This window comes from Harpia harpyja, chromosome 19, assembly GCF_026419915.1.
Source record: "Harpia harpyja isolate bHarHar1 chromosome 19, bHarHar1 primary haplotype, whole genome shotgun sequence".
Classification (NCBI taxonomy): Eukaryota; Metazoa; Chordata; class Aves; order Accipitriformes; family Accipitridae; genus Harpia; species Harpia harpyja.
Window position 1 is genome coordinate 12,918,725 of NC_068958.1, and position 26,661 is coordinate 12,945,385.

General features: G+C 49.8%; 1 protein-coding gene across 5 annotated transcripts; it reads left to right on the forward strand.

The window, feature by feature from the left end:
• Positions 1-367: 367 nt before the first annotated feature.
• TRAF2 (TNF receptor associated factor 2) lies at positions 368-25,917 on the forward strand. 5 transcript variants are annotated; one of them, XM_052815052.1, is made up of 10 exons: positions 380-760; positions 3,535-3,755; positions 4,366-4,444; positions 4,795-4,893; positions 15,486-15,557; positions 17,322-17,396; positions 18,093-18,452; positions 19,424-19,601; positions 23,736-23,884; positions 25,267-25,917. In XM_052815052.1, the coding sequence occupies exons 1-10, from the start codon at positions 497-499 to the stop codon at positions 25,483-25,485; spliced, it is 1,716 nt and encodes a 571-aa protein (XP_052671012.1). In that variant the 5' UTR covers positions 380-496; the 3' UTR covers positions 25,486-25,917. The 5 variants fall into 5 exon arrangements, 4 of the variants coding, with proteins under 4 accessions (XP_052671012.1, XP_052671013.1, XP_052671015.1 ...); XM_052815053.1 differs by lacking the exon at positions 380-760 and adding an exon at positions 2,037-2,123; XM_052815055.1 differs by lacking the exon at positions 380-760 and adding an exon at positions 2,516-2,722.
• The last annotated feature ends 744 nt before the right edge of the window (positions 25,918-26,661 follow it).

Here is a 26,661-nt window from a genome sequence, read left to right on the forward strand (position 1 = left end):
CACCCATCCTGGGGACGCTGCATCGTGCTGGTGCTGACACATGTATGGGGATGCACCCCGAGTCCCCACAGGAGTCCCCGGAATAGCTCGCCCTGGCCCTGCTGGGATCATCTCGCCTCGATGGGCACCAGAGCAGCGTGCGGCCCCGTGCGAAGGGCTCGGTGCCTCCGTGAGCTTGCCTGGGGCCAGCTCAGCCCGGTGTCGGGCTACGGCCAGCTGCCCTGACTTGCCTCCCTGTTCTGACCCGCTCTGCTCCTTCACTGTCCTCGCAGCAAGGGTTACTGACACTCTGTTGGGGGTAACACCAGACTGGTTGTGCCTGGTTCTGACCAGGGAGGATTTCCCCAGTGCCAGGTGAATTCCCTGCCTGATGAGAATGAGACCATCCCTGCCCTGCCAGCATGGGAGGCTGTAAAGCCCCGAAGCCCCCGCACCACCTCATTGCGAGCGCAGGGAGGGCGCTGGCAGCCCCCGGTGGGTGAGCCGAGCCAGGGGGATGCGCAGGCTGGGGACCCCGGGCGAAAAAACCTGCTGCCGTGACCTCTCGCTGAGTGAGTTCCCCTGCAAAAAGCACCTCACGCTGACCTCACTGCCACATGGCAGGCGGCTGCCTTTCCCCCCACGTCATTTTTTTTTTTTTTTTTTTTTTTTTTTTATTAAACCGAAACCCACCCGCTGCTGGCTGTCCTTCCCGGCGCCGGTGGCGTCCGCTTTCCCTCCGAGCGGGCGACACGGGAGGGCCATGGCGCTCTGCACGCAGGTGAGCAGGCGCCCGGCACTGCCCAAAATGGCCAAAGGTGTCTTAAAAAAATTTCTCTGCGGGCTGGGGTCACCCTGGGCCATTCCCGAGGGTGATGGCTCTGGTGGGTGAAGGGGGGGGGTCGCGGCGGGAGGGTGGCCATCCCTGCAGGGTGGGACCCCTAGGTGGGGGTCAGGGTGTCCCCAAGCTGAGCACCGCTGTCCCTCCGGGTCCCCGGCCCAGCGGGGGTGGCCTGAGGCAGGGATATGGTGGGGGGTGGTGGGGGCAGCGTGGGGGTGATGCAGGGGGAGAGGTGAGAGAGGATGGAGGTGATGGGGGGTGAGTGTGTGAGGGGTGACACAGGGGAGGTGATGCTGCGTGTGGGGGTGACTGCAGGGTGACTCTGTGTGTGGGTGTCTGAGGGCTGATAGGGGGAAGTGATGCTGGGGGTGTGTGCCTGAGGGGGTGACTGAGTGGGAGGTGACAGTGGGGGTGATGGGGCATAACTGGGGGTGTGACATGTTTGGGGGCGTGGGGGGGTGATGGGTAGGTGGTGGAGTGGGGGTGTCTGGGGCAGTGACCAGGGTAGGTGACGGTGTGGGGCTGTTGGGGGGGGTGACAGGGGTAGGTGAAGGTGTGGGGGTGGCCGAGGCAGTGACAAGGGTAAGTGATGGTGTGGGGGTGTCCAAGGGGGTGATGGGGGTAGATGAAGGTGCGGGGGCTCCGGGGGGGTGACAGGGGTAGGTGACGGTGTGGGGGTGTCCAGGCGGGTGACCGGAGTAAGTGATGGTGTGAGGGTGTCCAGGGTGGTGACAGGGGTAAGTGACAGTGTGGGGGTGTCCAGGGGGGTGACAGGGGTAGGTGGCAGAGTGGGGGTGTCTGTGGCGGTGACTGGGGTAGGTGGCAGAGTGGGGGTGTCTGTGGCGGTGACTGGGGTAGGTGATGGTGTGGGGGTGTCTGTGGCGGTGACTGGGGTAGGTGGCAGAGTGGGGGTGTCTGGGGCGGTGACTGGAGTAGGTGATGGTGTGGGGGTGTCTGTGGTGGTGATGGAGTAGGTGATGGTATGGCGTGGCCAGGGGGGGTGACAGGGGTAGGTGACTGTGTGGGGCTGTTAGGAGGGGTGACAGGGGTAGGTGACGGTGTGGGGGTGTCCAGGGGGGTGACGGGAGTAGGTGGCGGAGTGGGGGTGTTGGGGGGCGGGGTTTGGCGGTGACGCCCCGCCCCAGGGCGGCCCGTCGCGAGGCGGGGCCGTTGCTAGGCGCCGGCGCGGCCAAGGGGGGCGTGGCCTGCCGCGAGCGGGCCCGGCGGGGCGGGCCGGGCCACACGTGTCCGGTGGGCGGGGCCTGGGTGCGCTTCCGGTGCGGGGCGCGGACAGAGGCGGTCGGTAAGTGCGGCGCTGCCCCCCCCCCCCCTTTCTCTGCGGTACTGGGGCGGTGGGGGACGGAGGAGGGGCGGCGGGGCAGGGGGCCGCGGCCAGGCCGCGCCGCGCCGCCGAGGAGGCGGGCGGGCCGGCCCTGCCCCGTGCGGCGGCACCCCGGGCCTCGCTCCGCCTTGAGCCCGGCCCGGCCGCGGCTCCTCCTCGCGGCGGGCAGGCCGGGGCGCACCGAGGGGGAGCAGCCTCCCGCCAGCGGTGGTGGGGAGGAGCGAGGCGGCGGTGCTCGGCTCCCCGCGGAGCGTGGGCGGCCCCGGCCCCCGGTCACGGCGGTGCGGGGAGGCTCCGCCGCCGCTCCGCGGCCTGGGAGACGTTCCTCCCCGTAAGGGCGGCGACTGTAGACGGGACCGGCGACGGTGGGGTCTCCGCTAGCGGGGGTTTCCAGAGCCCTGAGAGAGCCGGTCCAGCGGCAGGCTGGAGCCTGCCGGCACAGCTCCCACCAGGGCGGCCGGGCTGCGGCCTGCGGCCTGCTCCCGGGAGGAACTTGGTCCTGGGAAGGGATCTTCATTGTCCCTGTTCTGGGATCGCTTCATCGCCTTTAACAACCCCTCGTACAGGCAGAAGTTGGATGTTAGCCGAAACTTAGAACGTGTGGGGAGCTGAAGGAGCCTCGCCGCCGCCTCTGCTGCCCTGATTGCAAGGAAGGGCCTGGATGTGCGACCTTGGGCGTCTTAGGTGGCTGGGGGATGCAGTGGCAGGGCGTGCAGGCAGGAGATGCATCTGTAGATCATCATAAGCGGTCAAAACAAATGCACTTTCTTCTTTTCCTTCTTTCTGATTTGCTTGTGCCTCTCACATCTTTGTTTTCTAGCCCTCTGGAGAGCCCTGTATGCCTGCCTGGGTGTTGCCAGTAAATCTGGGCTCTGCTGTGTGCACGGCATTGCCCCGGGACCCCCAGGAACAGCTGGCTCTGGGCAGAATTGCAGTCCTTTTTGACAACTGGCAGATGTGAAAACAAGTGGTGGTAGGCTGTGGTTACCTCTCTCGGTGCCTAAGGGTGCTTAAATAAATCACTGAGGTGATTTATTTACATTCCTAATCAGCTTTAGGGTGGTTTTTCACCTTTTTTTGGGCCAGAAGCCTTGATTTCTCTGAATAGGCTGGATTTCAATAAACTTGGACGGGGATTTTAGTGAGATCTGTCCAACCCATCTCTTTGGTCCGGATTTAATTCCAAAATTAACTGTAAAGTTTCTTGCCGTATTTTTCAGTAGGTGTAAGGAGGCTCGTGGTTTACATCAGTGTGTTTACCTATGTTGTTGGGTTTTGGGTGCCAGTGTAATATGCTGTGAGTAATGCAGTTTATGTGAAAAATTACCACCATCCGGTTATAATCAAACAGGGAAAATATTTTTATTTTCAGGCTCTGGAGATACAGCCAGAATTTTTTGTTCACATGGCAGCAGCAAACTCTACTCCACCTAGCTCTTTGGATCTAAACCAGCCTGGATTTGCAAAGGAGATCCTGGGAACTAAACTGGAGGTCAAATACCTCTGCTCCGATTGCAAGAATATATTGAGGAGGCCGTTTCAAGCTCAGTGCGGGCATCGCTACTGTTCCTATTGTCTGAAGAAAATCATAAGGTAACTTTTGTGCCTTCGGTCTGAAGACAAAATGCTTGAAAAGGTGTTTTGAAGCATAAAAAGGAGAGAAAAGTCTCATTTTCAAGGCCTTCTCGGCGAGGGAGCTTTGTTTAATCGTTGAGGTTCAGCATCAGGCCTTCTTTAAGGGAATGTGTAATTTCTGACTTGCTTTTATTGTTCTGGGAGTTGCTTCGAAGTTCCCTTTTCCGGAATCTCCCGGATTGTTTTCAGGTGGCAATCCAGGTGGATTACTCATCTCCTTCAGTCTTCCTCACAGCTACCGAAGGAACTTGCTCCTAAAAGTCATCCTATGGTTGTCATGCCAAAAATGTGAGAAAGTTAAGCACGTGCTGGCTTCCAGAAAAGTTTCCTCGTGTTCTGTCTCACTCTTTCTTTTAAGTGAGGGAAGTTGAATGGAGGAGTTAATCAGGAGAAGAAAAAAAATTAGAATCAGAAATGGGCGTCAAAAATACACATGAGCAAAGGCTCAGTGTGGTGTTTTAAAAATAAGAAAATACTTTCATTTTATGAAGTTACCAGAAATTGCTTTATTGTTAAATGATAAATTGGTCTTTTTGTTGTGTTTGATGATTATTTTTCTGTCTGATAGTGCTGGACCTCAAAAGTGTGCCAGCTGTATTCAGGAAGGAATATATGAAGAAGGAATTTCTATTTTGGAAACAAGCTCGGTAAGTAAAAATAAAGAAGCTTACTGATGTCATTAATATCACTTGCCGTTTTTGTTTAAAACACAAGTTCTGAGAATCCCTTATTCCTAGGAAACGTTTTCTTCAGTAGTGAGAGTTATGATTAATGTGGTGGACTCCCCAGCTTCTAAAATCCAGGTCATGTTCATATAGTGGTGGCCTACTTAAACGCTGTAATAACAATTTGTTTGCCATTAGCACACCTCTGAGGATGTGATGTGGCAACTGGCCTGGGAGGAGCCTTAATAAAGTCTTAATAAAGAATTAAGAGACTGGACTAAAACTGCAACCCCTCAGTAATTTTTGTGGTTTGCTTGCTTTTTCCATTTTAGGCTTTCCCAGACAACGCAGCTCGTCGGGAGGTGGAAAGTCTGCCTGCTGTCTGTATTAACAGTGGCTGCACTTGGAAGGGGACTATTAAAGAATACGAGGTAAAGATCAAAGCAAGGCTTTCAATGTCTGCGTCTCTTTTCTTGCCTCTGTGTTTGGGGAAGGCTCAGGTGGTTTTGCCTGTCTGCTGACACTGGCAGTGGTTGTGGGAGCTTTCAGCTCCCTGGACTTAACTGTAAGCTGGAGAGATTTCTTGACTGAGTTAGGTTTGTGTGCCCTGCTGAGGGCACAGGCTGAACTGAAACAATTTCAGATTTGTTTGTGATCGCAGGCACTAAGTGTGTCCCTTCCATGGCAGGAACCACCAGCTCTATCTCCAACTCCTTTCTGCTATAAAAGACAAGTGAACTGTCAAGAAACTGTGCTGTGCCATGAAATTATTTTGAAGTTCTCTGCATTATATGAACCTAAAACCCACTTCAGACCCATGAGCTTGGGGAAAGCGGCCTGGCCATGATCCTGTTTCCAGCCAGCTGCCCCCATAGCTACCAGGGCAGTGGGACTGGGCATTACTCACTGGCTGGCCACCCGTTGCTCTGAGCTGTTCTGGGCCATGAGCCTGCTGAACAGGGTGGTTTTCCCAGTCCTGCTCTTCTTGAGGAGCCCACCAGCTCTTTAATCCAGGCCTTCTTTTTGTGGCCCTGGGCATTTGGTCCTTACTATGTGTATGGCTAACATGCCTCATGAGAAGTGTGTTCTTGCTGAGGATGGCAGTGGGCCACATGCTTCCCTGTGCTTTCCAACTAGTCAGCTCTAGTCAGTCTGCTATGGCAATTTGCATTGCTAAAATGCATTGGCAGTTAGTAGTGAACATATATTCACCTGTGAAGCTTTGGTGCTCCTGAAGGAGAGTTTTGTCATCCCTCTTGGAATGGAAGAACCACCACACGGAGGGCCTGAGATAAGAGGAATAAATTTTATTTCCCCCTAACACTCATCCTAGGTAAAGATTGTAGCCCTGTGATTCATGGAGCTTTGTAGTGACTGCAGTGCGTGTCAGGAAAAGGTATAACCTTGGTCTGTCTAGGGTAACATTTGGATTCTCTGCAGTGCTGCTGCAGGGTGGCAGGAAGAGACAACAGCTGTGGATCATGCCTGAGTGTTCTGCCTAGTTTGCTGAGCCTGTTAAAGGGATGCTTCTGCTTCTTTGTCCTGCTGTCCAGGACCACCTGCTTCTTTATGCTAAAAGTTCAGTCCAAAAGGTGAGGGGATGTAGAGTGCTAAATGATTCTCCTGCTGTGAAACCCTCATTCACAGATCTGTCAGTGACTCATGGTGTGGATGTATGACTGAATAAATGTCAACTTAAAAGCTTAACACTGATGCAGCAGAGAGAGTTTGGGAGTTGCATTTCAGGATACAGTGTGTCTTACTGAGGTTCCAGGTTCAAGCTGTGCTGTTGGTGCCTGCAGATTGTTTGACCCACACTTTAATTTCTGCTGGTGACCAGTGACTAGAAGTCTGACGCCCACTGCAGTGTTCAAAATGGTGATTGTAGTAAGTGAGCTCATCTCCAGTAGACTAAACCAAATTATATTTGTCAGCACTTCCAGTGCTATTGATTGTGGTGTGACTGATGAACTCTTCTGAACTTTTTCTCCTGGGTTTAAAAAAAAAAAAAAAAAAAAAAAAGTCTTAAAGAGTTCCTGTAGAGCTCAGCAAAAATCATCAGCTGCCAAAGGTCCTCCATGTGTGGTCTTACAAGTGTTTGAATGCAGGCTTGAGTCCAGCCAGAACTTGCACTAGAAGTTCAAAAGGGCAACAAGCTGTTGTGGGATAAGTCCGTCTTCTTGCAAGGCTGCAGGTGTGTGTGATGCTCTGGGATCTTAGGCACAATTGCTTAAGAGCATCTGAGCGGATAAGGCTATGCCTCTTTTTTACTCTCCACTTAATCTTCAAAAGGTCCTGTTAGCTGTTTTGCTAAAACAGACTATGTTTTGTAAAGGTGTGGCACCAGAGTGCTTGGGCTGCAGGTCTGCAGCACTAATCTTGTCTGTCATGGTTTTATTAGTCTTGGGGTGGTCTTGTGCAATGAAAGGGGAGCGGGGATTTTGAGCAGTGCTAGTTGATTTGTCTCAGGATTGAGCTTGCTTCTCCTGCCTACCACAGGTGGCATTCAGTCTAATGGGGGTAAGGTTATTTTGTACCCTCTTGGGAAAAGCTGATTCTTTCCTGGGAACTGGTGGGAGGAGGCAAGGTCTGGCTTGTGTTATCTCTCCTCCCAGATGCCTGCCAAAGAGCTGTGCCGTTAATCATGCCTGGCTGTCCTCATGTGGTCAGAGCTTAGGAGATGGTATGTGTGGCTGAGGAGGGCTGATGAGAGAGGAGGCGTCAAATGACCATGTTAGCTCAGAGTCTCTCTTGGTACTGTGGACTAATGTTAAACCCTGCCTTACGGGTAGGCTTGTTAGTTTAGTACCGCTAAGTAGCGTTTGCCTCGTGCAGTACGGTTGCATCTGTAGCCAGCAATGTGTGTAACGTCCTGCAGCAGCTCAGTGCTCCTACTATGGAAAGTCCCTTGCTGCGCTATTTCCGACAGGACATGGAAAGTCCCTAAGAGTGAATTCATTGTTTGCTAATTTAAAAATCATGTGTTCGTACTGAGAGAGACTTACTCGGCTGCTATCCACTTACAAATCAAGAGATAGTCACTTCTGGCTTGCTAATCTTATCAGGGCATGAACAAGGAAAAAAATGTTATGCAGCTGAAAAGCTCTAGCTCTTCAAGTTCAAAAAAATTAATAAAACTGGTTTCAGTTTTGCTTTCTATTCAGGCAGACTGAAGTTCAGGTCTCAAAGGGACATACAAAACTGAAAGAGTGCAATCTGCTTGGACATGACTTGCACTTCTGCTTAAAGCTGTGTGAAATGTAGGAAATATCTAAGTGTTTATAAATGCATTTTTCAGACTTTGTAAATATTGTAAATATTTAGTGGCATTTGGATAAAGCAGTTTGTCATAGGGCTGGGGGGGGATTCCTTTTAATCAGTAAGCTCTTTTCATGTATAGGTTTCCTGATGAGTCTGTCTGAACATACATACAGATAAGCAGGCTGTGGGCAGGAGCATTTAGATTCAGGTGGAAAGTCTGAGGAGGGTTGCAGAAACTAAAACTAGCCTGTTAGACCAAAAGGAAAGACCAAGAAAACATGCTCTGTGATATCCAGGTAGAGGGAGTTTGTGGTTCCTCAGCACTGGAGTGTTTCTTTTCTTGCCTTGTAGTACCTCCAATTGCCTGTGTCTCTCTTCTGTTTTATCAACATACCTTCAGTTCTTGTATACCTTTTATGTATGCTTTTCATACCTCCAACTCCCTTTCTTTGCCCCCCTATCAGGATTGGGATGGGAGGAGGGGGCTGCAGAGGGGTGTTCATGTGGTCAACTGTGGCATTTCCATTTGTTACCCAGACAGAGGTTCATCTCAGGACATACAGAATTATTTGAGACATAAGGAAATGGAATTGTCTAAGTTTTGGAAGGAGAACTAAGTTTTAAGCTTAATCCTGACAGTATTTAAACTATGTTGGGAGGGGGGGTTTCTAGGAAAAGAGATGAGCTCAGCTAATGAGGATGGGTGACTGTCATCTGTGGTGATAACCTATCCTAATTCAAACTGGAGGGCATGTGTTTTCCTTGTAGTCAGCTGCCACCATGGTTTTGAAGAGTTCACTTTAATTGAAGCCTGGAAGACTGTGGAAGATGCAAAACTCAGAACTTAAGTGATACTACTCCAAAGCCAGTGGTGTTGGAGAGTATGTTCACATCCCCTTCTGGGCTATGTGGCTTCCTGGAGCCAGGATGACAAAGTAACTGGGCAGTCCCTTCCTGCCCAGTGTTCCTACTGGGAGATGCTGGAGAAGACCTGTTACACCTCGTGTAGAGAAAACTGTCCCTCTTCAAAAATGCTGCTGGGGGCCCTGAGCCAGGGAGTCCTCCTGCTTTGTGATGCTTCACTGTTTTGTACCCCCCCCCCCCCCCCTTTCCAGCTGCATCCCAGGAATGCCCCAATAGTCTTTGGTGGTGATTTTCAGCTTAGGCTGAAAACTTCCATCTTCAGACTTTTGCATGTTGCTTAGAACAGAGCTGCTGGTCTTTGCAGCTACTTTACCTGGCTCCTGTTGCCTCCATAATGTACTTCTGAGTGTTTTATAGCAGTGTTGCCTGCGTGGGATACAGGATTTTAAGCACTCTGGCAAGCACGCTTGGTGATGCTGTAGCAGGGTGACCAGCCTTTGTTTTAAAATCCAGTACAGCATTTTCTGTCTTTTTCTGAAGGTTTTGGCTCTAAGTTATGGTATGGTGTTGAAGTGCAGTTTGCAGCTAGCTCCAGCCTGATCAGCAGTTTGCCCCAGGACCAGATCACTTTCTTGAGGGAGGATCCCTGACTTGCACATGCAGATGACCAAAAGGACCTCCTGCTTTGGAAAAAGGGATCTGACACTCCTTTACTTTCCAGAGCTTCAGCTGAGGTCCCCAAACAAAACCTGGTCTTCTTTACAGTCCCCAAAGTAGAGTTTATGTAGCTGGCTGCCCAGACACGAGGCAGTTTCCCGTCCAAGCCCGTGGTGGGAGGTAAGCCACGGGGAGTGCCGGAGAGTGTGCGTGGGAGGGCGTTGGAAAGCCCCGGCTATAGAGGGTCTGCTCTTAGCTTCTAAAAACAGCTCAGCCTTCTTGTGGTGGCCCACCTAATTAACAGTTTTGGCATCTGCCCCTTGGAAAATGAAAAGCTGTAAGTTGTGAGCTTTGAAGCTGAGGTGAGTGCTGCGTGTCTCTTCTAAGCTGTGACAAAACCCTGCAGCATGAACGCAGCTTTGGGGGTTGTGGGGCAGCACTTCACGCCCAGGGAGATGTTCCTTGGGCTCCAGGTGTCTGGCAGGTGCCAAAGCCATGATCACACACACACCCTTGGGCGCTTCCAACTCTTTGGACAGCCTAGAGAAATCGAGTTTGAAACCAAGCCAGTCACCACAGGTTCAACTTCTCCAGCATGTGAAAGACAGCTCTCCTAGTTGTAATATCTGTCTCATCTTCCCTTTTCTGGGCGCCAGTGGTGTTCTTAGCCTCATGCTGTAACAGCCCTTCTGTTCATGTCCCGCATCTCCGTGCTGCCTGTGAGCCGAAGGAGTTGACATTTCCCCTGCCCACCGTCTGCAGCTCACAGAGCTTGGCCAGTATCAACACCACGCTTTCTAATGTGAAGGTCAGGCAGACCACTGAGAGGCTTCATCCTGAGGCTATCCCTTTTTGGTCTGAGTGATTAAGGTGAGGCTTTGCAGGCTGGTGAAATTATTGCTGGAAGAGAGGGAGATCTCTCCAGGGGTGTTGTCCTGGGACCTATTCGGCATGGGCAGTGCCTTCATTGTGCTTAGAGCACAGCCGTCAGCACTGCAGCATCTCTTGCAGTTAACAACAGTGGTCGGCTGTCAGAAATAAGTCTGGGTGGTGAATTCAGATCAATGCTACAAACGTGCCGGTGCCTGGCATCGTTAGTGTGATGGTATGATTGGTGTTTGCTCCCCGGTGGCAGGTTGTTCTCAAGCAGTGACCTCATTAGAAGCGAACAGCACATCTTGGGCATTTTTCACATGACCATGACTAACTGTTAGTTGTAGCCTAGAAGACCTGCAGAGTTATCTCTGATCAGATGTTCCCGATTGTTTTGAACCTCCCTTATGTGTCAGCCAGCTGTTTATGGAGACTCGGTGTAGTCCAATGCCATAATTTTTAATTTCTTTGGCAAGCGGATTTAGCCTTTTTGTTTTGCAATGCAGCTAGCTGCATCTGAGGCAAGGGACAGTGGTGCGCGGGCTCCAGCTGGCCGTGGGGCCAGGTCAGGTTTAGACTCGGACTTATCTAAAATGCTTTGGGGGTCTGGCCCTGCTCCATTTCAGACTAGAGGCCCCCTAGGAAAATCATTCCTCTGGGATGATGGAGGGATTTGGAAAAAGCAACCTGGAGTGTCCCACCGCCTCATGTTCATGTAGTTCAAAGCAAACAAGGAAAGGCAGAGTCTGTTTTAGGAAATCTTAGAAAACCCACTGCTGCTTTCAAATGTTTCTTGTACCTTCAGCCTTCTTCAAAATCTGCTCTTGCTTTCATGTCTGTCTTCAATGCAAGAAATGCTGCCTTGATGTCCCTCTACCAATAAACCCCAAATCAAATGTCTGTCTAATCAGCCCTAAAAGCTAACGAACAAAACCATCAAGCGCTGAAAGCAAAAGTTCTTGTTCTGAAAAGAGGTCCCTGGGAACACCTGATATCTCTTCTGCCAATTTTTGTCCTCAACGCAGGTGGATGCCGTGGCGTTTGACAGCAGAGTAAAGGCGGTGCTGGTTTCCCCTGCCTTTGCTGCCATACGCGTGCCCGCTAAAGCCACAAGCAGTTACCGATGGGAACTTAAATCTTTGGTTTTGACACTTTGAGGTTTAATTATTTGTGATGCTAGGTGGGCTTGCTCGGATCTCTGTCACCAGCATGTCCCAGCAAAGGGAGCAGTTTGTGCCTTGCACCAGCTGATGCGATGGTGTCGGAAAGCTCCCATTCGCAGTTGGCACTGTGAATTACAGACTGGGTTCCTGCTTTCCATCCCTGTATTGCTGGGCTCCATGCAGTAGCGCAAGGACTATGTGCATGGTGACCGTGTACAAGGACCGCGTGCGTGTTCTCAGCCCACCGGTGTGGGTGTGGGGAAAGGTTTGAGCAGGCCTGGCTTAAAACCAGCCTTAGGGTTCCCCTGACGAGGAGGAGACACAGCGTGGAAGGGCATGTTGACTTCAGAGGAGCAGGACATCCCAAAGTACCTGTGTTGTGTGGCACATTCCCGTCTCAGAGGCTCCGGAGCCCCTGGGGACCTGGCAGAGATGCATGAAGCAACTCATGCTTCTTGGTGCAAAGGATTCAGGTTCCCTCAAAACCTAGGCAGGTGTCTCTTACGCTGTAGACCAATTTTCAGTGTTTTCTCTACAGTTCTGTGGGCCCACCCTTTTTCTTGTAGCCAAGCTAAGATGCCAAAGGAGCTGTGCGTGGGACATGGCAATACTGGGGTGGAGACTGCCAAAGCCCTGACAGCATTCTGGTGTTCCCTGTGCCACTTCAGCTGGCTTTCTTCTGCTGTCCTGTTAATTTTCCTTCTTTTTCATTGCTCCCTTCCTGCTGCCAAGCCTTTCAGCTTTGCTGTTGCTTATGGTTGCTGTTGCCATGCTTGGAGGGGACCAACAGCTTTCAAAGATCAACCTGCAGGAGACTGTTTGCAGAAGAGCTGTGGTGTGCAGCTCGCACCAAGCTTGTTCTGCTGCACCTCATCTCTCTGCCAACCCTGCCCTTTGCAATAACCTTCCTGCAGGCCTCTGGCAGAGGCATCTTGCAGCAGCTGTTTCAAAGGTTGCTTTTCTCAGCCGCTTGCCTTGCCTCTTAGCTGGAGGGGAAGCGTTGTGTCATGCTGATGGATTTCCCAACGCGGTTGCAAGACCTCCATAAAAATGGACTTGCACTGATATGGCAGGTTGCGAGCAGGGCAGCTGGGGAGCAGGTGTACCTCCTGCTCTGCCACCACAATACGGGGATAATAATTTTCAGCAGTAGCCTCTTCCATAGTTCAAGTTTAGTGAAGCCTTGAGAGGCAAAATAGCAATTGGATTAAACTACGGTTTTCCCTTTTGTCTTACTTATGCAGGCGCAGCAGAGCAGCTTACCCTGGCATTCCTTAGGAAACGACCACTGCATCCTCCAGGGATCAGCTGCTCTTATTAAAACCTGCTTTTTCCCTGTGCGTACCTGCGCTTTTCTGCATGGCTGCATTGAAATGTGCTGCCCTTGCTGTCACAGAGCTGCTGTGAAGGGAACTGCCCGTTCCTGCTGTTTGAGAGCTGGGGGTGTAAGGGGATGATCCCAGGCGTGCCCTGAGAGAAACCTCAACTACAAATACTGCAATTTGCTTTTCTACTTTCCTGATATTGAGGTAGGAGAGTTACAGCGTGCGCACAGGCAGCTCCATTTGCCAGCAGGCCTACAGACAAGGGGAAGAGGGATCAACACCTCCATTGCAGCCTGTTGGTGCTGCTCCAGAGAGGAGCATGGGTAGGTGCTGGTGGACTGAGCAGCCGCAGTGGTAACCCACGAGTGCCTATGCCCTGAGCGAGTGCTCGTAGGCTGCCCTGGTCCTTCCAAAGGTGGTGGTGGTGGTGTCTGATTTTCTAGTATCTCGGGTGGGCTTCCAGAGAATTGCCTGTTCTGATGGTGGTGTGTGATGTACAGGCTGCTGCTGGGTTGTCTCGTTGTTTATTTTTAGGGAGTGAAATTGGTGTGCAGATCCATTGGCGGTTTTGGTTTTAATTGAGTGGGAAGAACAAGGTGTTGCTATGCAGGCTGTTAACTCTGCCTGGTTTGATTTTCCTATGCCTGCTGTTGGATGCTGCAGGCCGATCTGTGCCTTGGTTTACAGCTGGTGGGTGAGATGTCAGCGCTGAGGTAACTGGAGAGTAGCCCTGAAGGTCTGAGCCAGACTGTTGTCTTCCAGCTCCACTTTAATTCTTCTATTGCCATCCCCTCTCTCTGACCCCCATCTGACTTGATTTCCATGACAGGTTCACTCTGGGAGAGTGACTCTGCTCTTGCCTAGTGTTACGGCTTTCCAAAGCTGCCTAAAATGTTTACAGTGAATGCTTGAATATCTGAGATGCTCATCCCTGCTGCAGAAGCTCATGGATGTGGGTTTGGGAAAGGTGTAAACAGGATGATTGCCTCATTCCTGGGGGAGTGGAGTGTGGCAGATCAGGCTTGAATACCAACCCCTGCTCTTTGGTTCCTGGGTGGAGTGGATTTCTTCCAGTGGTGATACCATCCATCTCTGTTTAGACACCCGCGTAGAGGGGGAAGGAACAGGGGATTCCAGAAGAGCCTGAAACTGTTTATACAAAAATGTTTGTGTAGAGGTTTGGATCTGTGCTGGTTAAAGCTAATGCTTCTGGGTGTCTTAAACAATTTACATACAGACCAGTTGCACTTTCAGCTTAGCTGTTGCAGGGCTGGTTTCCCTTCTCATGCTGCAAGCTGGGCATGCTTTGCAGGGCTGCCTGTGTCTTGGGTGTTACATCGTGGTGTAGCATGGAGTTGGGATGGAAGATAAATGCTGGGAGGTAGGGAGTGCAGAGGGGGTGGTAGTTTCACATTGGCATGGGAGAACATAAGTTTTAAATACTCCCTTTTTAAATAGTTGTCTCTACAGTGAAGTTTCCTTCCTTTAGCCAGACTGTCTGTTCTTATGCCAGCGTTTTGTGGGTCGTGGGGAAGATGCTATCTGGTGTTTCCAGAACATGAGAGCAGTAGGTGGGTAGAAGAAAGGGTTCAGCCCTTCTGAGCGAGTGGAATAAAGGAAGGCCCTCTGCCTCCTCCACCTCCTCTGCAGGCAGCAGTGTCTGTGCAGGCAGCACTGCCCAGCTGAACTGCGCAGGCTGGCTGGTCACTTTTCCAGGGACAGTGCAGTGAGGCTTGGAGTCTGATTACTCATTTAAAAGTATAAAAAGGAGAGAGTAACTAAGAAGCCAAAGCTGAGCCACTAATGGGTTTCACTTTCCAGTTTCTGATGTGGTAACACTATTTAAGTTTGTGCATGTTTCCCCCCCCCCAAGACAGTAACTTGTTTTAATAAAGAATAAATGTGACCAAGTTTTCAAAGTATCTGGTTTCAGTGACTGCTTTATAAATGCTTCTGGGGGGTTTTTTGTTGTTGGTTTTTTTTTCCTGTTACTACCATGGCAGAGTTCTTCAGTGCACTTATCTTTTAATGTGAATTTTGAATTGCATCTTCACGGCATTTACAATGCCTTGTTTCAACTGTATAGTGTGTGTTGTGGTTTAAAACTGCGCCACACAAACCCATAACAGTGTGTAAAGAGAAGGTTTAAGCAGTGTGGGAATGACACAGAAAGCAGAGGCACATTCTAGTATTCCCAATTTAGCTGGTACTGCTGGCCCTAGTATCTGCTGGGGACAGAGTATCACGTTGCCCTGATCATTTGTTCAGCTCCTCTGGCCGCCAAACAAACTGTGCGTGCTCTTCCTGCAGGGGTGGGTGCTTGTGTGCAGGGGCTATTAAATGAAACGGTTTTAAAATATTTTTCTTTCTGGTTGAAAAATGGTTTTCTGATTTGGATGTGGAGATACTATCAGACAGCTCAGCCCAGCATGTGGTGAGTAGGCTATGGGTTCATACTTCAGCTGACTGATAACCATTACAGTGGAAAAATTACACAAATTATCTTGCTGAGATAGTGGCTTACTTCACTCAACCTGTCTGAACGTGTATTTTCCTGGCAGAGCCATTAATGGAGCTTCCTGTTGATTATCTTGTCCATCAAAGCAATAATTTGATTTTTTTTTTTTTTTTTTATTATAGCAGCTTTTAAAGTGAGGCTGAGGCTACGCAGGCACCCAAAATTTTGGTAGCCTGGAGATCGCACAAATGAGTCAGCATGCAGAATTATCAGCCTGACCAAGATTTGAGTATAGCTTGGTAGAATACAACGCTCTTCTGTAATGAAGTATAAAACTACCCCTGTTGAATTGTACTTATCATATAACCTCATTGGAGCTTTTATTTAAAGGACCAAATAGTCTTCTGTTGATTCTTTTACAGGCTCATGACGAAGTCTGCCCTGAATTTCCACTGACTTGTGAAGGCTGTGGGAAGAAGATTCCAAGGGAGAAGGTATCCATGTGACTGTTGGTGAACCATGTGCAGCGGTGGTGTTTGGCGTCTTGATCGGCATTCTTGGAGCGGGGAGGAAAACCGAGACCATTAGAAAGTGGAGTGGGGAAGACAATTAAGTGGCAGCTGTTAGTACAGATGTGATCTTTCCATAAGGCTCAAAATACTGGTCGGGTGTGAGTGCACGTGACTCATTGGCACTTGTAGTTTTGTGTTGGTGCTGCCAACGCCACCTCCCTTTGAGCAGTGCGTTTGTCATGTTTGGGTGTAGAGCTTCTGTGGGAAAAGCACCCTTGTGGGTTTAAAGGGTATTTATGTCCCATGTAAAGCAACGATATCAACCGCTGCTGCAGTTACGGAAAGGGAGCCCATCTCCAGCTAAATTAATTTATTTCTAATTAGTCATGTAATGGAATCCATGTCTATAGGGTCTCCATGCTGCTGGCTCCTAGGGCAAGGCTCGACAGTCTGAAAATCAAAGTTTTGGGAAACATGTTCAAAAAGCACGTTCATCTGAAACCGTCCTGTCTGCTACGGGCAAATATTTTTAGTAGCACTTGCAAAAGGCCCTTGTAGCAGGGCAGGGGGGACAGAAGTATTAAAAGGATGAGCAAAGGGTTCTAAAAGGATGAGCAAAGGTTTCTAAATGGGCAGTGTAATGAAGGACTTCATGCTGGGTTCTTGGGATACAGATCTTCTTGTCTGTGGGCTAAAGGTGGAGCCCAGCAGAGACTAGGCTTGTAGGATTCCCATAGGTGAGCTGTCGTTTGTTTAAATATTAAATGCCTCTTTTCGCTCTCTCCAAACTTTTGTTGATTAGCTGCAGCCGTTGTAACTCTGAGTAACCTGACTCATTAAGCGAGCCAGATGGATCTAGAAGCTTTTAGAAGAGTGGTTTAAAAACACTTTTAATCGACATCTGTTGTAGCAGATGTAGGTGGTAAATGTGGAATATGGTGGTTGTTCAGAACAGATCACTGATACCTGATGATGAGAGGTATATCAAAAACAAGATGATAATGTGCCAGTGCTTGTTAGCATTAATCATGCACTGTGTGGGAACCCAAACGAGTCATTTTGGCAGCTGGGGGGTTAGTGGCACTTCTCTGTAGAAGTATCCACCGTTGCCCTTGGTTCTTCAGAGCAGCTGCCAGACGGGAGGTGGCCGAGATGCTGTGGCATCCTTCAGCACCCCAACAAGGGGATGCTGGACCCAGCAGAGCATCTTCTCTTGCACAGGTGGACCTGCAGTAATTGCTATAAATACTCAGGCAGGACCACCTGGAAGCTTTTTGTTCTCAGATTTATAATGCTTAGCTGGAAGTAAAAATACGAAGCTGTGGCATGTCCTGACCAGGGTTACATAAAGTCCCCAAAATTAAATGGCTTGTTGTTTCATAGGGATTGTTCTTTATGCTTCTCCTTTCTCTGCCCTCAGAGAAACTTGTTGCTCAGCATCCATATTATGTACCTGTGCTGGTTGTTTTTTCTTTCTTGCATATGCAGGTGAGAAGTGAGATCCCCTAGCTGTCAAGAGAAAGAGAAATAAAACTTCCTTCCAGGTGTCAGTGCTGTATTTGTATTACAGTGAAAGTCATACCTAATGGTAGGCAGTGTCCAGGTATAACCACACACTTTGGCAGCTAGTGATCAGTGATGGCTTGGGCATTCTTGAGATCGTCTTCAGTTTCCTAGACATCAGTGAGATGGAAAGGGAGCTCCTGGGGACACATAAGATCTAACATTGCCTTCCTTCCTTCCTAGTTTCGGGACCATGTGAAGACTTGTGGCAGATCTAAAGTGCCTTGCAGATTCGAGGTTGTTGGATGTGCTGAGGTGGTAAGGGCTCATCTGTTGATGTTTATCTTGGGACTTGTTTTCAGTTCCAGTGTTAGAGTTAACCTGCAAACTGCTGTCGCCCAAACTGTTACAGATGTTTGCGTTCAGATACTTGAACAAAGTGGTGTCTCACACCCTTTGCAAATGGAGCTTAACATCATCTGCTCTCCAGAGTTTGGGTATCCAGAGGATGAACTTAATGTGGAAGGAAACCTCCTCCTTCTGGAGGAACACCCTGAGTGCTTTGAGACTCTCATGGTTATACTGCTTTCAGCTGTAAGCACAGAACTGGGGCCAGACCATATTTCTCCATGCGACTTAGTTGTCCCAGCTCCTGCTGGTGATGTTCATATAAATCCTTCCTCGGGGAGATTACATGAGGCTTTGTCCTTTGGTGCTGTTAAGTACATCTGACAGAGCCCTTTTGGGAACTAATGGAGGAAGACAGAGTAGAACAGTGTGTACAGCTGGGGAAACATTAAGCATCTGTCATTGTATGTGATTTTCAGCATTTCTAAAACAAAACAAAAAAACCCACACCCACCCCCAAAACAGGTTTTTTAACTGTCTTTCTTTGGTTTTTCCCCTTTATAATTTAAAGCTAACGTTGTGACCTCAAGAGGAGGAATTTGTTCTGTGGATGGTGACAGCGTAGATTGAGCTTGCTGAATGGGGGATGTATTTCTCTTCATGTAGGTGGAAAATGAAAACCTACTAGAACACGAAAGCAAGTGTTTGGCGGAGCATCTCTACATGTTACTGAGTTTTGTGCTCAGCCTCAAGGCTGGGTCTGGAGACCTGAAGGCCCTTCCTGCCCTTTCCTCATCGCAAAACAACTCCCCACTACTGGCAGCAAACTCTTTGTGCTCAGAGTCGGAGCTCTCCAGGTCGCTGGAGCTGTTGGGGAGATGTGAGGCCCTTGAGAGGAAAACGGTGACCTTTGAGAACATTGTCTGTGTGCTCAATCGGGAGGTGGAAAGAGTGTCTCTAACAGCTGAAGCCTACAGTCGGCAACATCGACTAGACCAGGAGAAAATCGAAACACTGAGTAACAAGGTGTGTAACCACTGGCTTGGGCTTTCCAGCACTCTGAGCAGAGACTTTTTTTCAGTTTCCTTTCCATGTTATTAGCTAGCAAAGCTTCACTGCCCAGCCCTGAAACTCCACAAATCTGAAGGCAGAACTAAAACATCATTTTTGTGCCTGTGCCCAACCCTCAAAAGCTTCCTGGAAAAGATGGGAATTAAACTGACAGGTGTAAAGCATTCAGATCTCTGTTAGTAATCAAGTTATGCAGACACCGAGATGTTGTTCCTAGGTGAAGTTTTCCAACAAGAGACAGAGCACCCAGCATTTCACTGGATCATTCTGAATCCGTGGGGCTGCTCACCTTCCAGACCTTTCAAAAGGAGTGTAATCATTGATGCTGTGCTACTGTGTTGTGCCAAGCACACTCTGGAGGTCTGAAGAAGCTGCCCCCACCAGTATGTTCCAGCACAGTCCCTGCTGAGCACTGCCAGTGTGTCTTGGCAGCTGGGAGTTGTGCAGTTTGCAGCATACCTGTGCTCTCTCAGCAAGGGAGCTGCCAAAACTGGTGTGACCCTATGTTAGCTAGCAGTGATTAACCCTCTGGAGACCTTGTTGGCTGGGTGTAGGTTCTTCTCTTTCTCAGTCTAGTTTTCTCACAATGATGATTTGTTGGTTTTTTTACCCCCATCCTCACTTCTTGTGCTGCTAACATAATGGAGCTGCTCGTTGGGAGGACTTTTCCATTCACTGTGGGAAAGTTTCCAGCTCAAGCACTGAGTTGTATCGATGTATCTTCTCCAGAGTGACAGGTTCAAAATGAAGCTTCAGTGAACTGGCTTATGATGCTAAATTTCTCCTTCCCGTGACCCCTGTCGATTCTTGAGAACATCTCTTGCGAAAGAGTTGTCCTGAAGGGGATGCTGGTGTCTGCTGGCTTTCTTGGGTCTCACAGCAGTACGTGTTTCTAACCAGGCTGCACCGTGTATCCCACTGAGCAGGTCCGGCAGCTGGAAAGGAGCATTGGGCTCAAAGATCTGGCCATGGCTGAGATGGAGGAAAAGATCCGCAACATGGAAGCTTCCACCTACGATGGTGTTTTCATCTGGAAGATAACAGAATTTGCCAGAAAGCGTCAGGAGGCGATAACAGGCCGCTCTCCTGCGATCTTCTCTCCAGGTTATTGCCCACAAATTTGCAAAATTGCAAAAACATTTGTGTCTCAGCTGAGTGTGGGATTTGTAGTGGTGTCCTTAGCAGGGGAGGTGCTGGCCATTCAGATGTACTTCTGTTCTGTCCCCATTTCCTTGTGGAGCCTGAACCACTTTCATTTAGCCCAATGCTAAAAAAACCTGCTGCTAAAAGAGGTGCTTTTTTGATTACAGAAGACCTATTTAATTTCTCATAATAGACAATGCAACACTCTTAGCTCCGGAATAGCCCTGCATAACCCTCTAGTTAGAAGTAAAATACTCAGAGACCATAAAACCAGCAATAAAATGGTTAAGGAAGGGAGGAAATATATATTAGAGTCCCAGAAATATATTTTAGTGCCTAAAGCGTGACAATGCAAGAGACAATGTCTAAATAAAGCCCAAACCATACCTAGGGAAGTACTTGAATATCTGTTAAAGGAAGGGGCTCTCCTCACAGAACTGCCCCAGCCCAGCGCTGTTCCTCCTGTTCTTAAAAAAGAAAATCTCACTGTGAGCAGTAGACTGTGATATGGCTTGTTTGCTTATGAAAGCACTTCCCAGGGTTGCAGCTGTAAGATGAAACCATCTCTTCACACCATTTTATGGCTCAGCAGGGAGCTTACCTTACAACAGAATGGTTGAGGAGGAGAGTTTTGAGTTTGCCTGAGCAGCAATTGCTTAGATCTAAGTGTGCTGGAGAGCTTTTTCAAAATGCCCAGAGCTGCATGCAAACCTAGAGCATGTACCTTACACCTGCTTCCTGGTGCTGTGAAAAAGCAGACTGTGGCTGGGCCACAAGATAAAAGCAACTGAATTTTAAAAACTATTTTTAAATCTGTTTTCTGGATGAAGGCTGTTCAGAGTTCTTTTTCTCTTGAAAAACTGAAAGAAAAAAGGATTCTTCTTCTTGAGGGGAACTAAACTGCTACTGAAACTGTGTGCGTGCAGTTAGCATTTCCTTTTAAAAGTCAACAGCAGCTGTGGAAAACCCCTGCTCTGTGTTCCCTTTGGGAAGGGCAACACTTCCTTCCTTTTCCCAAAGCCAACAAATCTGCTTCAAATCTATTTTGTTTGACTTAGAGGACCTTAAATCTTGCATAATGTACATCTCCTGCACTGTTGTGGTTTAACCCCAGCCAGCAGCTAAGCACCACGCAGCTGCTCGCTCACTTCCCCTGCTTCCAGTGGGATGGGGAGGAGAACTGGGAAAAAAAAAAGTAAAACTCGTGGGTTGAGATAAGAACATTTTAATAACTAAAATAAAAAAGAAATATAATAATACAAATATAATAATAATAGTAATGAAAAGGAATTTAACAAAAAGAGAGAAATTAGACCCAAGAAAAGACAAGTGATGCACAATGCAATTGCTTACCACCTGCTGACTGATGCCTGAGCAGTGATCCACCCCTACTGGCCAACTCCCCCCAGTTTATATACTGAGCGTGATGTTCTATGGTATGGAATATCCCTTTGGCTAGTTCGGGTCAGCTGTCCTGGCCATGTTCCCTCCCAGCTTCTTGTTTGTGCACCTGCTTGCTGGCAGAGCATGGGAAACTGAAAAATCCTTAACTTAGGATAAGTGCTACTTAGCAACAACTAAAACATCAGTGTGTTATCAACATTATTCTCACACTAAATTCAAAACACACTGTACCAGCTACTAGGAAGAAAATTAGTAACACTATCCCAGCTGAAACCAGGACAACTATGCTTGAGAGCTGCTTGACCTGAATGTCTCCAAAGGCTGTGGTTTGGAGGGAGATGCTGGACAGAGCTGACTCTTGTCCTCTGGCCACGGGCATCCTGACTCGCTGTGCCCCAGCTCAGGGGCTCCTCAGGCCTCTCCATGGGCTGATGCAGCCTGGGGTCCTTGCAGGGGCATGGGATTTGTTTTTCTGGGTTGGAGAATCAAGTCCGCTGGTGGAGGGATATAAGTATCAGAGTCAGCCCAAGGGAGAGAAAGGGGTGAAACCTCTCCAAATGCAAGAGGCTTCATATATCCAGACATTTGTTCAGCTGTGCTCTGAACACACAGTTCCTCCCAGAACTGCAGCTCATGGTTACTGGTGCCTCCTCCTCCATGCTGTGTGCTGGCCGGTCTCCATCCTGGCAGTGGTGGCAGGGCAGCAAAGGCAGGGCTCAGGGCTTTTATAAACTGTTTCATCAAAAGAAAAACTACTTTGCGGGCCACCAGACTGTGTTTTGTGTTCCTAGTTGGTCTATGCAATCTGCTCATGAAAATCTTGTATGTGGCTGGAGGGATTGGAAGGTGAGGGCTGCCTCTGCCTAATGCCAAGACTGCTTCTGGAAAAGGCAGGACTTTTTTTTTTTTTTTTTCTTTTTCCCCCTTGTAAGTGCAAAGTACAAGGCCTTGTGTCATTTAGATGAGAGATCCTCATTCCTGGTGCTGCCTCAGCTGAGAAACAAATGTTTCTTCTGGAGGTGGTTTTTTAATCTTAGAAAGTGAAGCAAATAGACTAGTGCTGTTCAGTCAGGGAAGGAGACAGCTGGGAAGAGAGGAGTCTAGGTTGTGAATGGGATGAAAAGGGGAAATGAGTATAAGTGTTTGGTTTGTATTTAAATGTAAAGGTGAGAAAATACCAAATGAAATCAGTGTTAAAACAAAGAGAAGGAAGTAGAGTTACCACTCACTCGCATTGTGAGGGCACAATGATTGCCACAGGATTTTGCAAAAGGCAAAATCGTAAGAGTTCAAAAAGGCAAATCCTCATAAGAAAGGTTCATTGGGGGCATGAACCATGACAGTCCAAAGTGAAGCTCCTGCTGGAAAGCCACCCGCTGCTGGCCGTCAGATGCCAGTGGTCAGCTTGCTGGGCTCTTGCTTTGCTTCCGATGCGCTTCGCCTTTGCTCGGGCTGGTGGGAAGCACGATGCCCAGTTCACTGCTTTGAGCTGGCAGCATGGTGCACAAGGTGTTTAGCATTCTGGCTGCCTGGTGCCTTTTCGTGGGTATTCCCAGTGTTCTGATCAGCCATCCTTCCTCTAGTTCCCCACCTGGTTTTACATTCACAGGGTTACAGGAGTGCTGAGAAGCCCCAGGTAGGCTGTGAGGATGTGCTGCTTGGTCTATCAGAGGGTGACATCTGCCCTGAAAGCCTTTGGGTGAAGCAGATGGAGAGGAGGGACTAGAGGAAACGAGTTGGGGAGTGCAGGGAGGGAAGCGGGTGACAAAGCCCTGATCTCTGCCTCCTCACCCTGTGGAAGTGTACAGTATCTCTACTAGTGCTAGTCTGCCTGTTCATAAAAGTGTACCAAGTCCTGCAGTAAAACACTGGCTCTTATTGGCCCCATGCCCTGAGGCTGCTGAGCCTCACCAGACCTGAGGCACGCAGCTCTGTGCCACTGTGTAGAGGGTGGTTTGCCACAAGTCCCCTTCTGAGACATATTTCTGTGGCCCTGCATGGGTCTGGTATCACAACATGGGCATTCCCAGAATTGCTGGAGAAGGAGCGAGCCTGAGATCCCTGTACCCAGCCATACCCACGCCATGCAGAGCAGCTGGGATCCTAACCAGAGACTGAAGCTCACTTGAGCCTCTGCCCCTGTCAGAGGCAGTCAGCTTACAAAGAGGGAGCAGTGAGTACTGAGGATCGTCTACCCCCAGTCAGGTTTTTTTGGGGCTGGTTTTCTTCCTACTCGTGAGTGTTACTGCCATGAACTGCAGCTCCTTTAGCAGTCACATGTGGCACAACTGTTGGGTCTGTGGTGGGATGCAGTGGGAATTGCCTAGCTCCCGGACAGAGCTCCAGCTTTGGGCTCTGCCCGGGGTGCTTGTGCCTGCGGTGGCAGGTGGGGAGAGCTCGAGGGGCTGGCAGGAACCCTGCTCTGTGCCGCAGCACACTGCGCCTCAGCTGGACCAGGGGCTTGTGACTGCCTGACCTTGGGCTGTCTCCAGGCCACTCTAAGATGGCATCTTACTGTTGTTTGTACCTGGTGGCTTTTCAGACCACGTCTGCGGTGCAGGTATTTTAAGACCTAGACCTGGCTTCTTCCAGGATCCAAACTTTAAAGTCCTCAGAGTTCAAAGGAACTTGCTGGTGCCAGGCTTTGCTGGGCTTGACGCTCACTGTGTCTGTTTTGCAACTCTTTGATAGCTTTCTACACAAGCAAGTATGGCTACAAGATGTGTCTGCGCGTTTACCTGAACGGGGACGGCACCGGGCGTGGGACCCATCTCTCCTTGTTCTTTGTGGTGATGAAAGGACCCAATGATGCGCTTCTGCGGTGGCCCTTCAACCAGAAGGTAGGTTTGGGACTGTCATGGTTTAACACCAGCCAGCAGCTAAGCAGCACGCAGCTGCTCACTCACTTCCCCCCCACCCAGTGGGATGGGGGAGAGAATCAGGGAAAAGTAAAACTTGTGGATTGAGATAAGAACAGTTTAATAGGACAGAAAGGAAGAAAAGAATCATGATGATGATGATAATAATAATAATAATAATAATAATAATAAAATGACAATAATACTAATAAAAGAATTGCAATACACAAAACAAGTGATGCACAATGCAATTGCTCACCACTTGCCAACCGATGCCCAGTTAGTTCCCGAGCAGCAGGATCCCCAGGCCAACTCCCCCCAGTTTATATACTGGGCATGACATCACATGGTATGGAATACCCCTTTGGCCACTTGGGGTCAGTTGTCCTGGCTGTGTCCACTCCCAACTTCTTGTGCCCCTTCAGCCTTCTTGCTGGGTGGGCATGAGAAGCTGAAAAATCCTTGACTTAGTAACACTACTTAGCAACAACTGAAAACATCAGTGTGTTATCAACATTCTTTTCATACTGAATGCAAACATAACACTATACCAGCTACTAGAAGGAAAATAACTCTATCCAAGCTGAAAACAGGACGAGGACAAAGCCTGCTATGCCCAGCAATGTGCCTCTCTAGTTTTGCACCCCCTTGAGCTTCTAGACACTGTTGGTCTGGCCTACTTAGCAAGCAGAAGAAGGAAGGGCTTTGATATGTTGGCCACCCCGGGGATTCCCCAGTTGTGCTGGAAGCACCAAGTGTGCTGCAGGGCAGGGGCACGAAACGGCAGAGGCTGTGGAAAGAGAGAAGCAGCTTGTTTGGAAAGCAAGCAGAGCCTCTACATGAATTCGGGGTGAAGGAAGGTTGTCATGGCCTCAGTACTCAGGGTGCAGCTGATGCTCACTTGGCATCAGAAGCTCAGATTGTTGTTCCTAGACGTTGCAGGTTTGCAAAACACTTCAAGGCTGAGCGGGCAAAGTACTGATGCAGAGAGAGGGGCCGCCTATTTTTGCAGGGGCCAGCAACTCTGCAACTTAATGAAATATCTGCGCGGGGTATTGGTGTTGGGAGTGAACACCATGCTGGCCAGTTGTAGGTGTTCAGAGTCAGTCTGACAGCCCTGTGCCACCACACAGAAGTTTCCAGTGACAGGGCAGGATGTGGGAAAGTTTCTGCAGAATGTCACTGAGATGACGTTCTCCACTGACCCTACTTACAGGCATTTCTCAGATTTGTAGGCGTGTGATGTGGCTATGGTTGCACTGGTACTTGCAGGTTTCACAGGCTTCAAGTGAGCAGGTCACCGGGCTGGGTTTCCATGTGCTTTCTGTTCAGCTGCTCTCATATATTTTCATGTTTCCCCACAGGTAACCCTGATGCTCCTGGATCAGAACAACCGGGAGCACATCATCGATGCCTTCCGACCTGATGTGACATCCTCCTCCTTCCAGCGACCCGTCACAGAAATGAACATTGCCAGCGGCTGCCCACTGTTCTGCCCTGTCTCCGTGATGGAAGCCAAGAACTCCTACGTGCGTGATGATGCCATCTTTATTAAAGCCATCGTTGATCTCACGGGCCTCTAACCCTCCTCACCTCCGGGAGCAGTGAACGCAGAGCCAGCCCCGAGTGGGGCATCCCCCTCTTGTGCTGCACTTCAGGCAGGTCTCGGAGCGAGGAGGGGGCAAACAGTGGAAGGGAAAAAGCCCTTCCCAAAAAGGGACCTTCACTCTGAGTGGAAATGAGGTGTCTGATGGGAACCCTCTTCCCTGGTGTCAGAGAGACCTTCCCTGAGAAGAGGTTTGGGTGGACGTTCACAGTCTGCGGGGTACAAGAAGATCTCCTGCAGGGACTTGGGTGTCTGAACTGCCGTTGTCTGGGCTCCCAGTGGAAACCAGTGCAGCTCTTGCTCTACCAGTTTAGTGCACATCCGCAGTGCTCTGTAGTAAAACAAGGGTTTGGCCTGCCTGAGCACCACGTCACGTGGATGTTTGGCTCAGCCATCTAGGATTCAGAGATCTCTGTGTTCCTTGACGTTTTGTGTGCTGCGGGGGTGCCATTGCTCTGTGCTGCTGGCCGGTCTGTGCCTCGGTGGACGGGAAGGGTGTGTGGCAGACTTGGTGCAAGCTGGGTGAGAGAGATGCGAGCTGGTTTGACACCGTTTTGATGCCACTGGTGTCTTCAGAGAGGAGCACTGAGCCGAGCTGCGTGGCAGGCAGGGGAGCGGTGCCCCGAGCCTGGCCCTCGCTGTGTGTTTGATGGGTGGTTTGTGCTCTGAGCAGTGTGCTGGGAGCTCGGGATGGGGCAGGCAGTACCTGCTGCCTGGGAGGGAGCATGGGACAGAACCAGCAATGCCCGTAGTGAAAGAGAAGTGAATCTCCCCTGGAGACTGCCTGTCCTGTCCTGGGAGAGGAGTGTGATGCAGGGCTCGGTGCAGGATGTCAGCCCCTTGAACCCTGAGAGCCCCAGGCAGGTTTTTAGCCAGACCCTGCCATTCTCTGCCTGGCTGTGCCTGAGCAGTGGTGGGCCGGACAGTGGGGGTGCTGGAAGCTATCTTTACTCACACAGATGTTCCGGAGCTGGCTTTCATCCCCATCACAGGGCAGCTGCAGCAGCGCAGGTGCACCAGCTTTCCCAGGGCCCTCTCCAGCAGGTATGGCTGCAGCTCTGCCGCTGTCTGCGACCACGCTGCCGCCATCTATCTGCATGGGCACTCTCACCTCTCTGGCTGTGGCACTGATGGACATGGCGTGTCTCTTGTC

Bases quoted from the DNA above. Each gene is read 5' to 3' on its own strand.
- TRAF2 (XM_052815052.1), top strand. From the start codon at position 497: ATGCGCAGGCTGGGGACCCCGGGCGAAAAAACCTGCTGCCGTGACCTC. The intron at 761-3,534 runs GTGAGCAGGCGC...TTTTATTTTCAG, and splicing joins CCATGGCGCTCTGCACGCAG to GCTCTGGAGATACAGCCAGA. The intron at 23,885-25,266 runs GTAGGTTTGGGA...GTTTCCCCACAG, and splicing joins GGTGGCCCTTCAACCAGAAG to GTAACCCTGATGCTCCTGGA.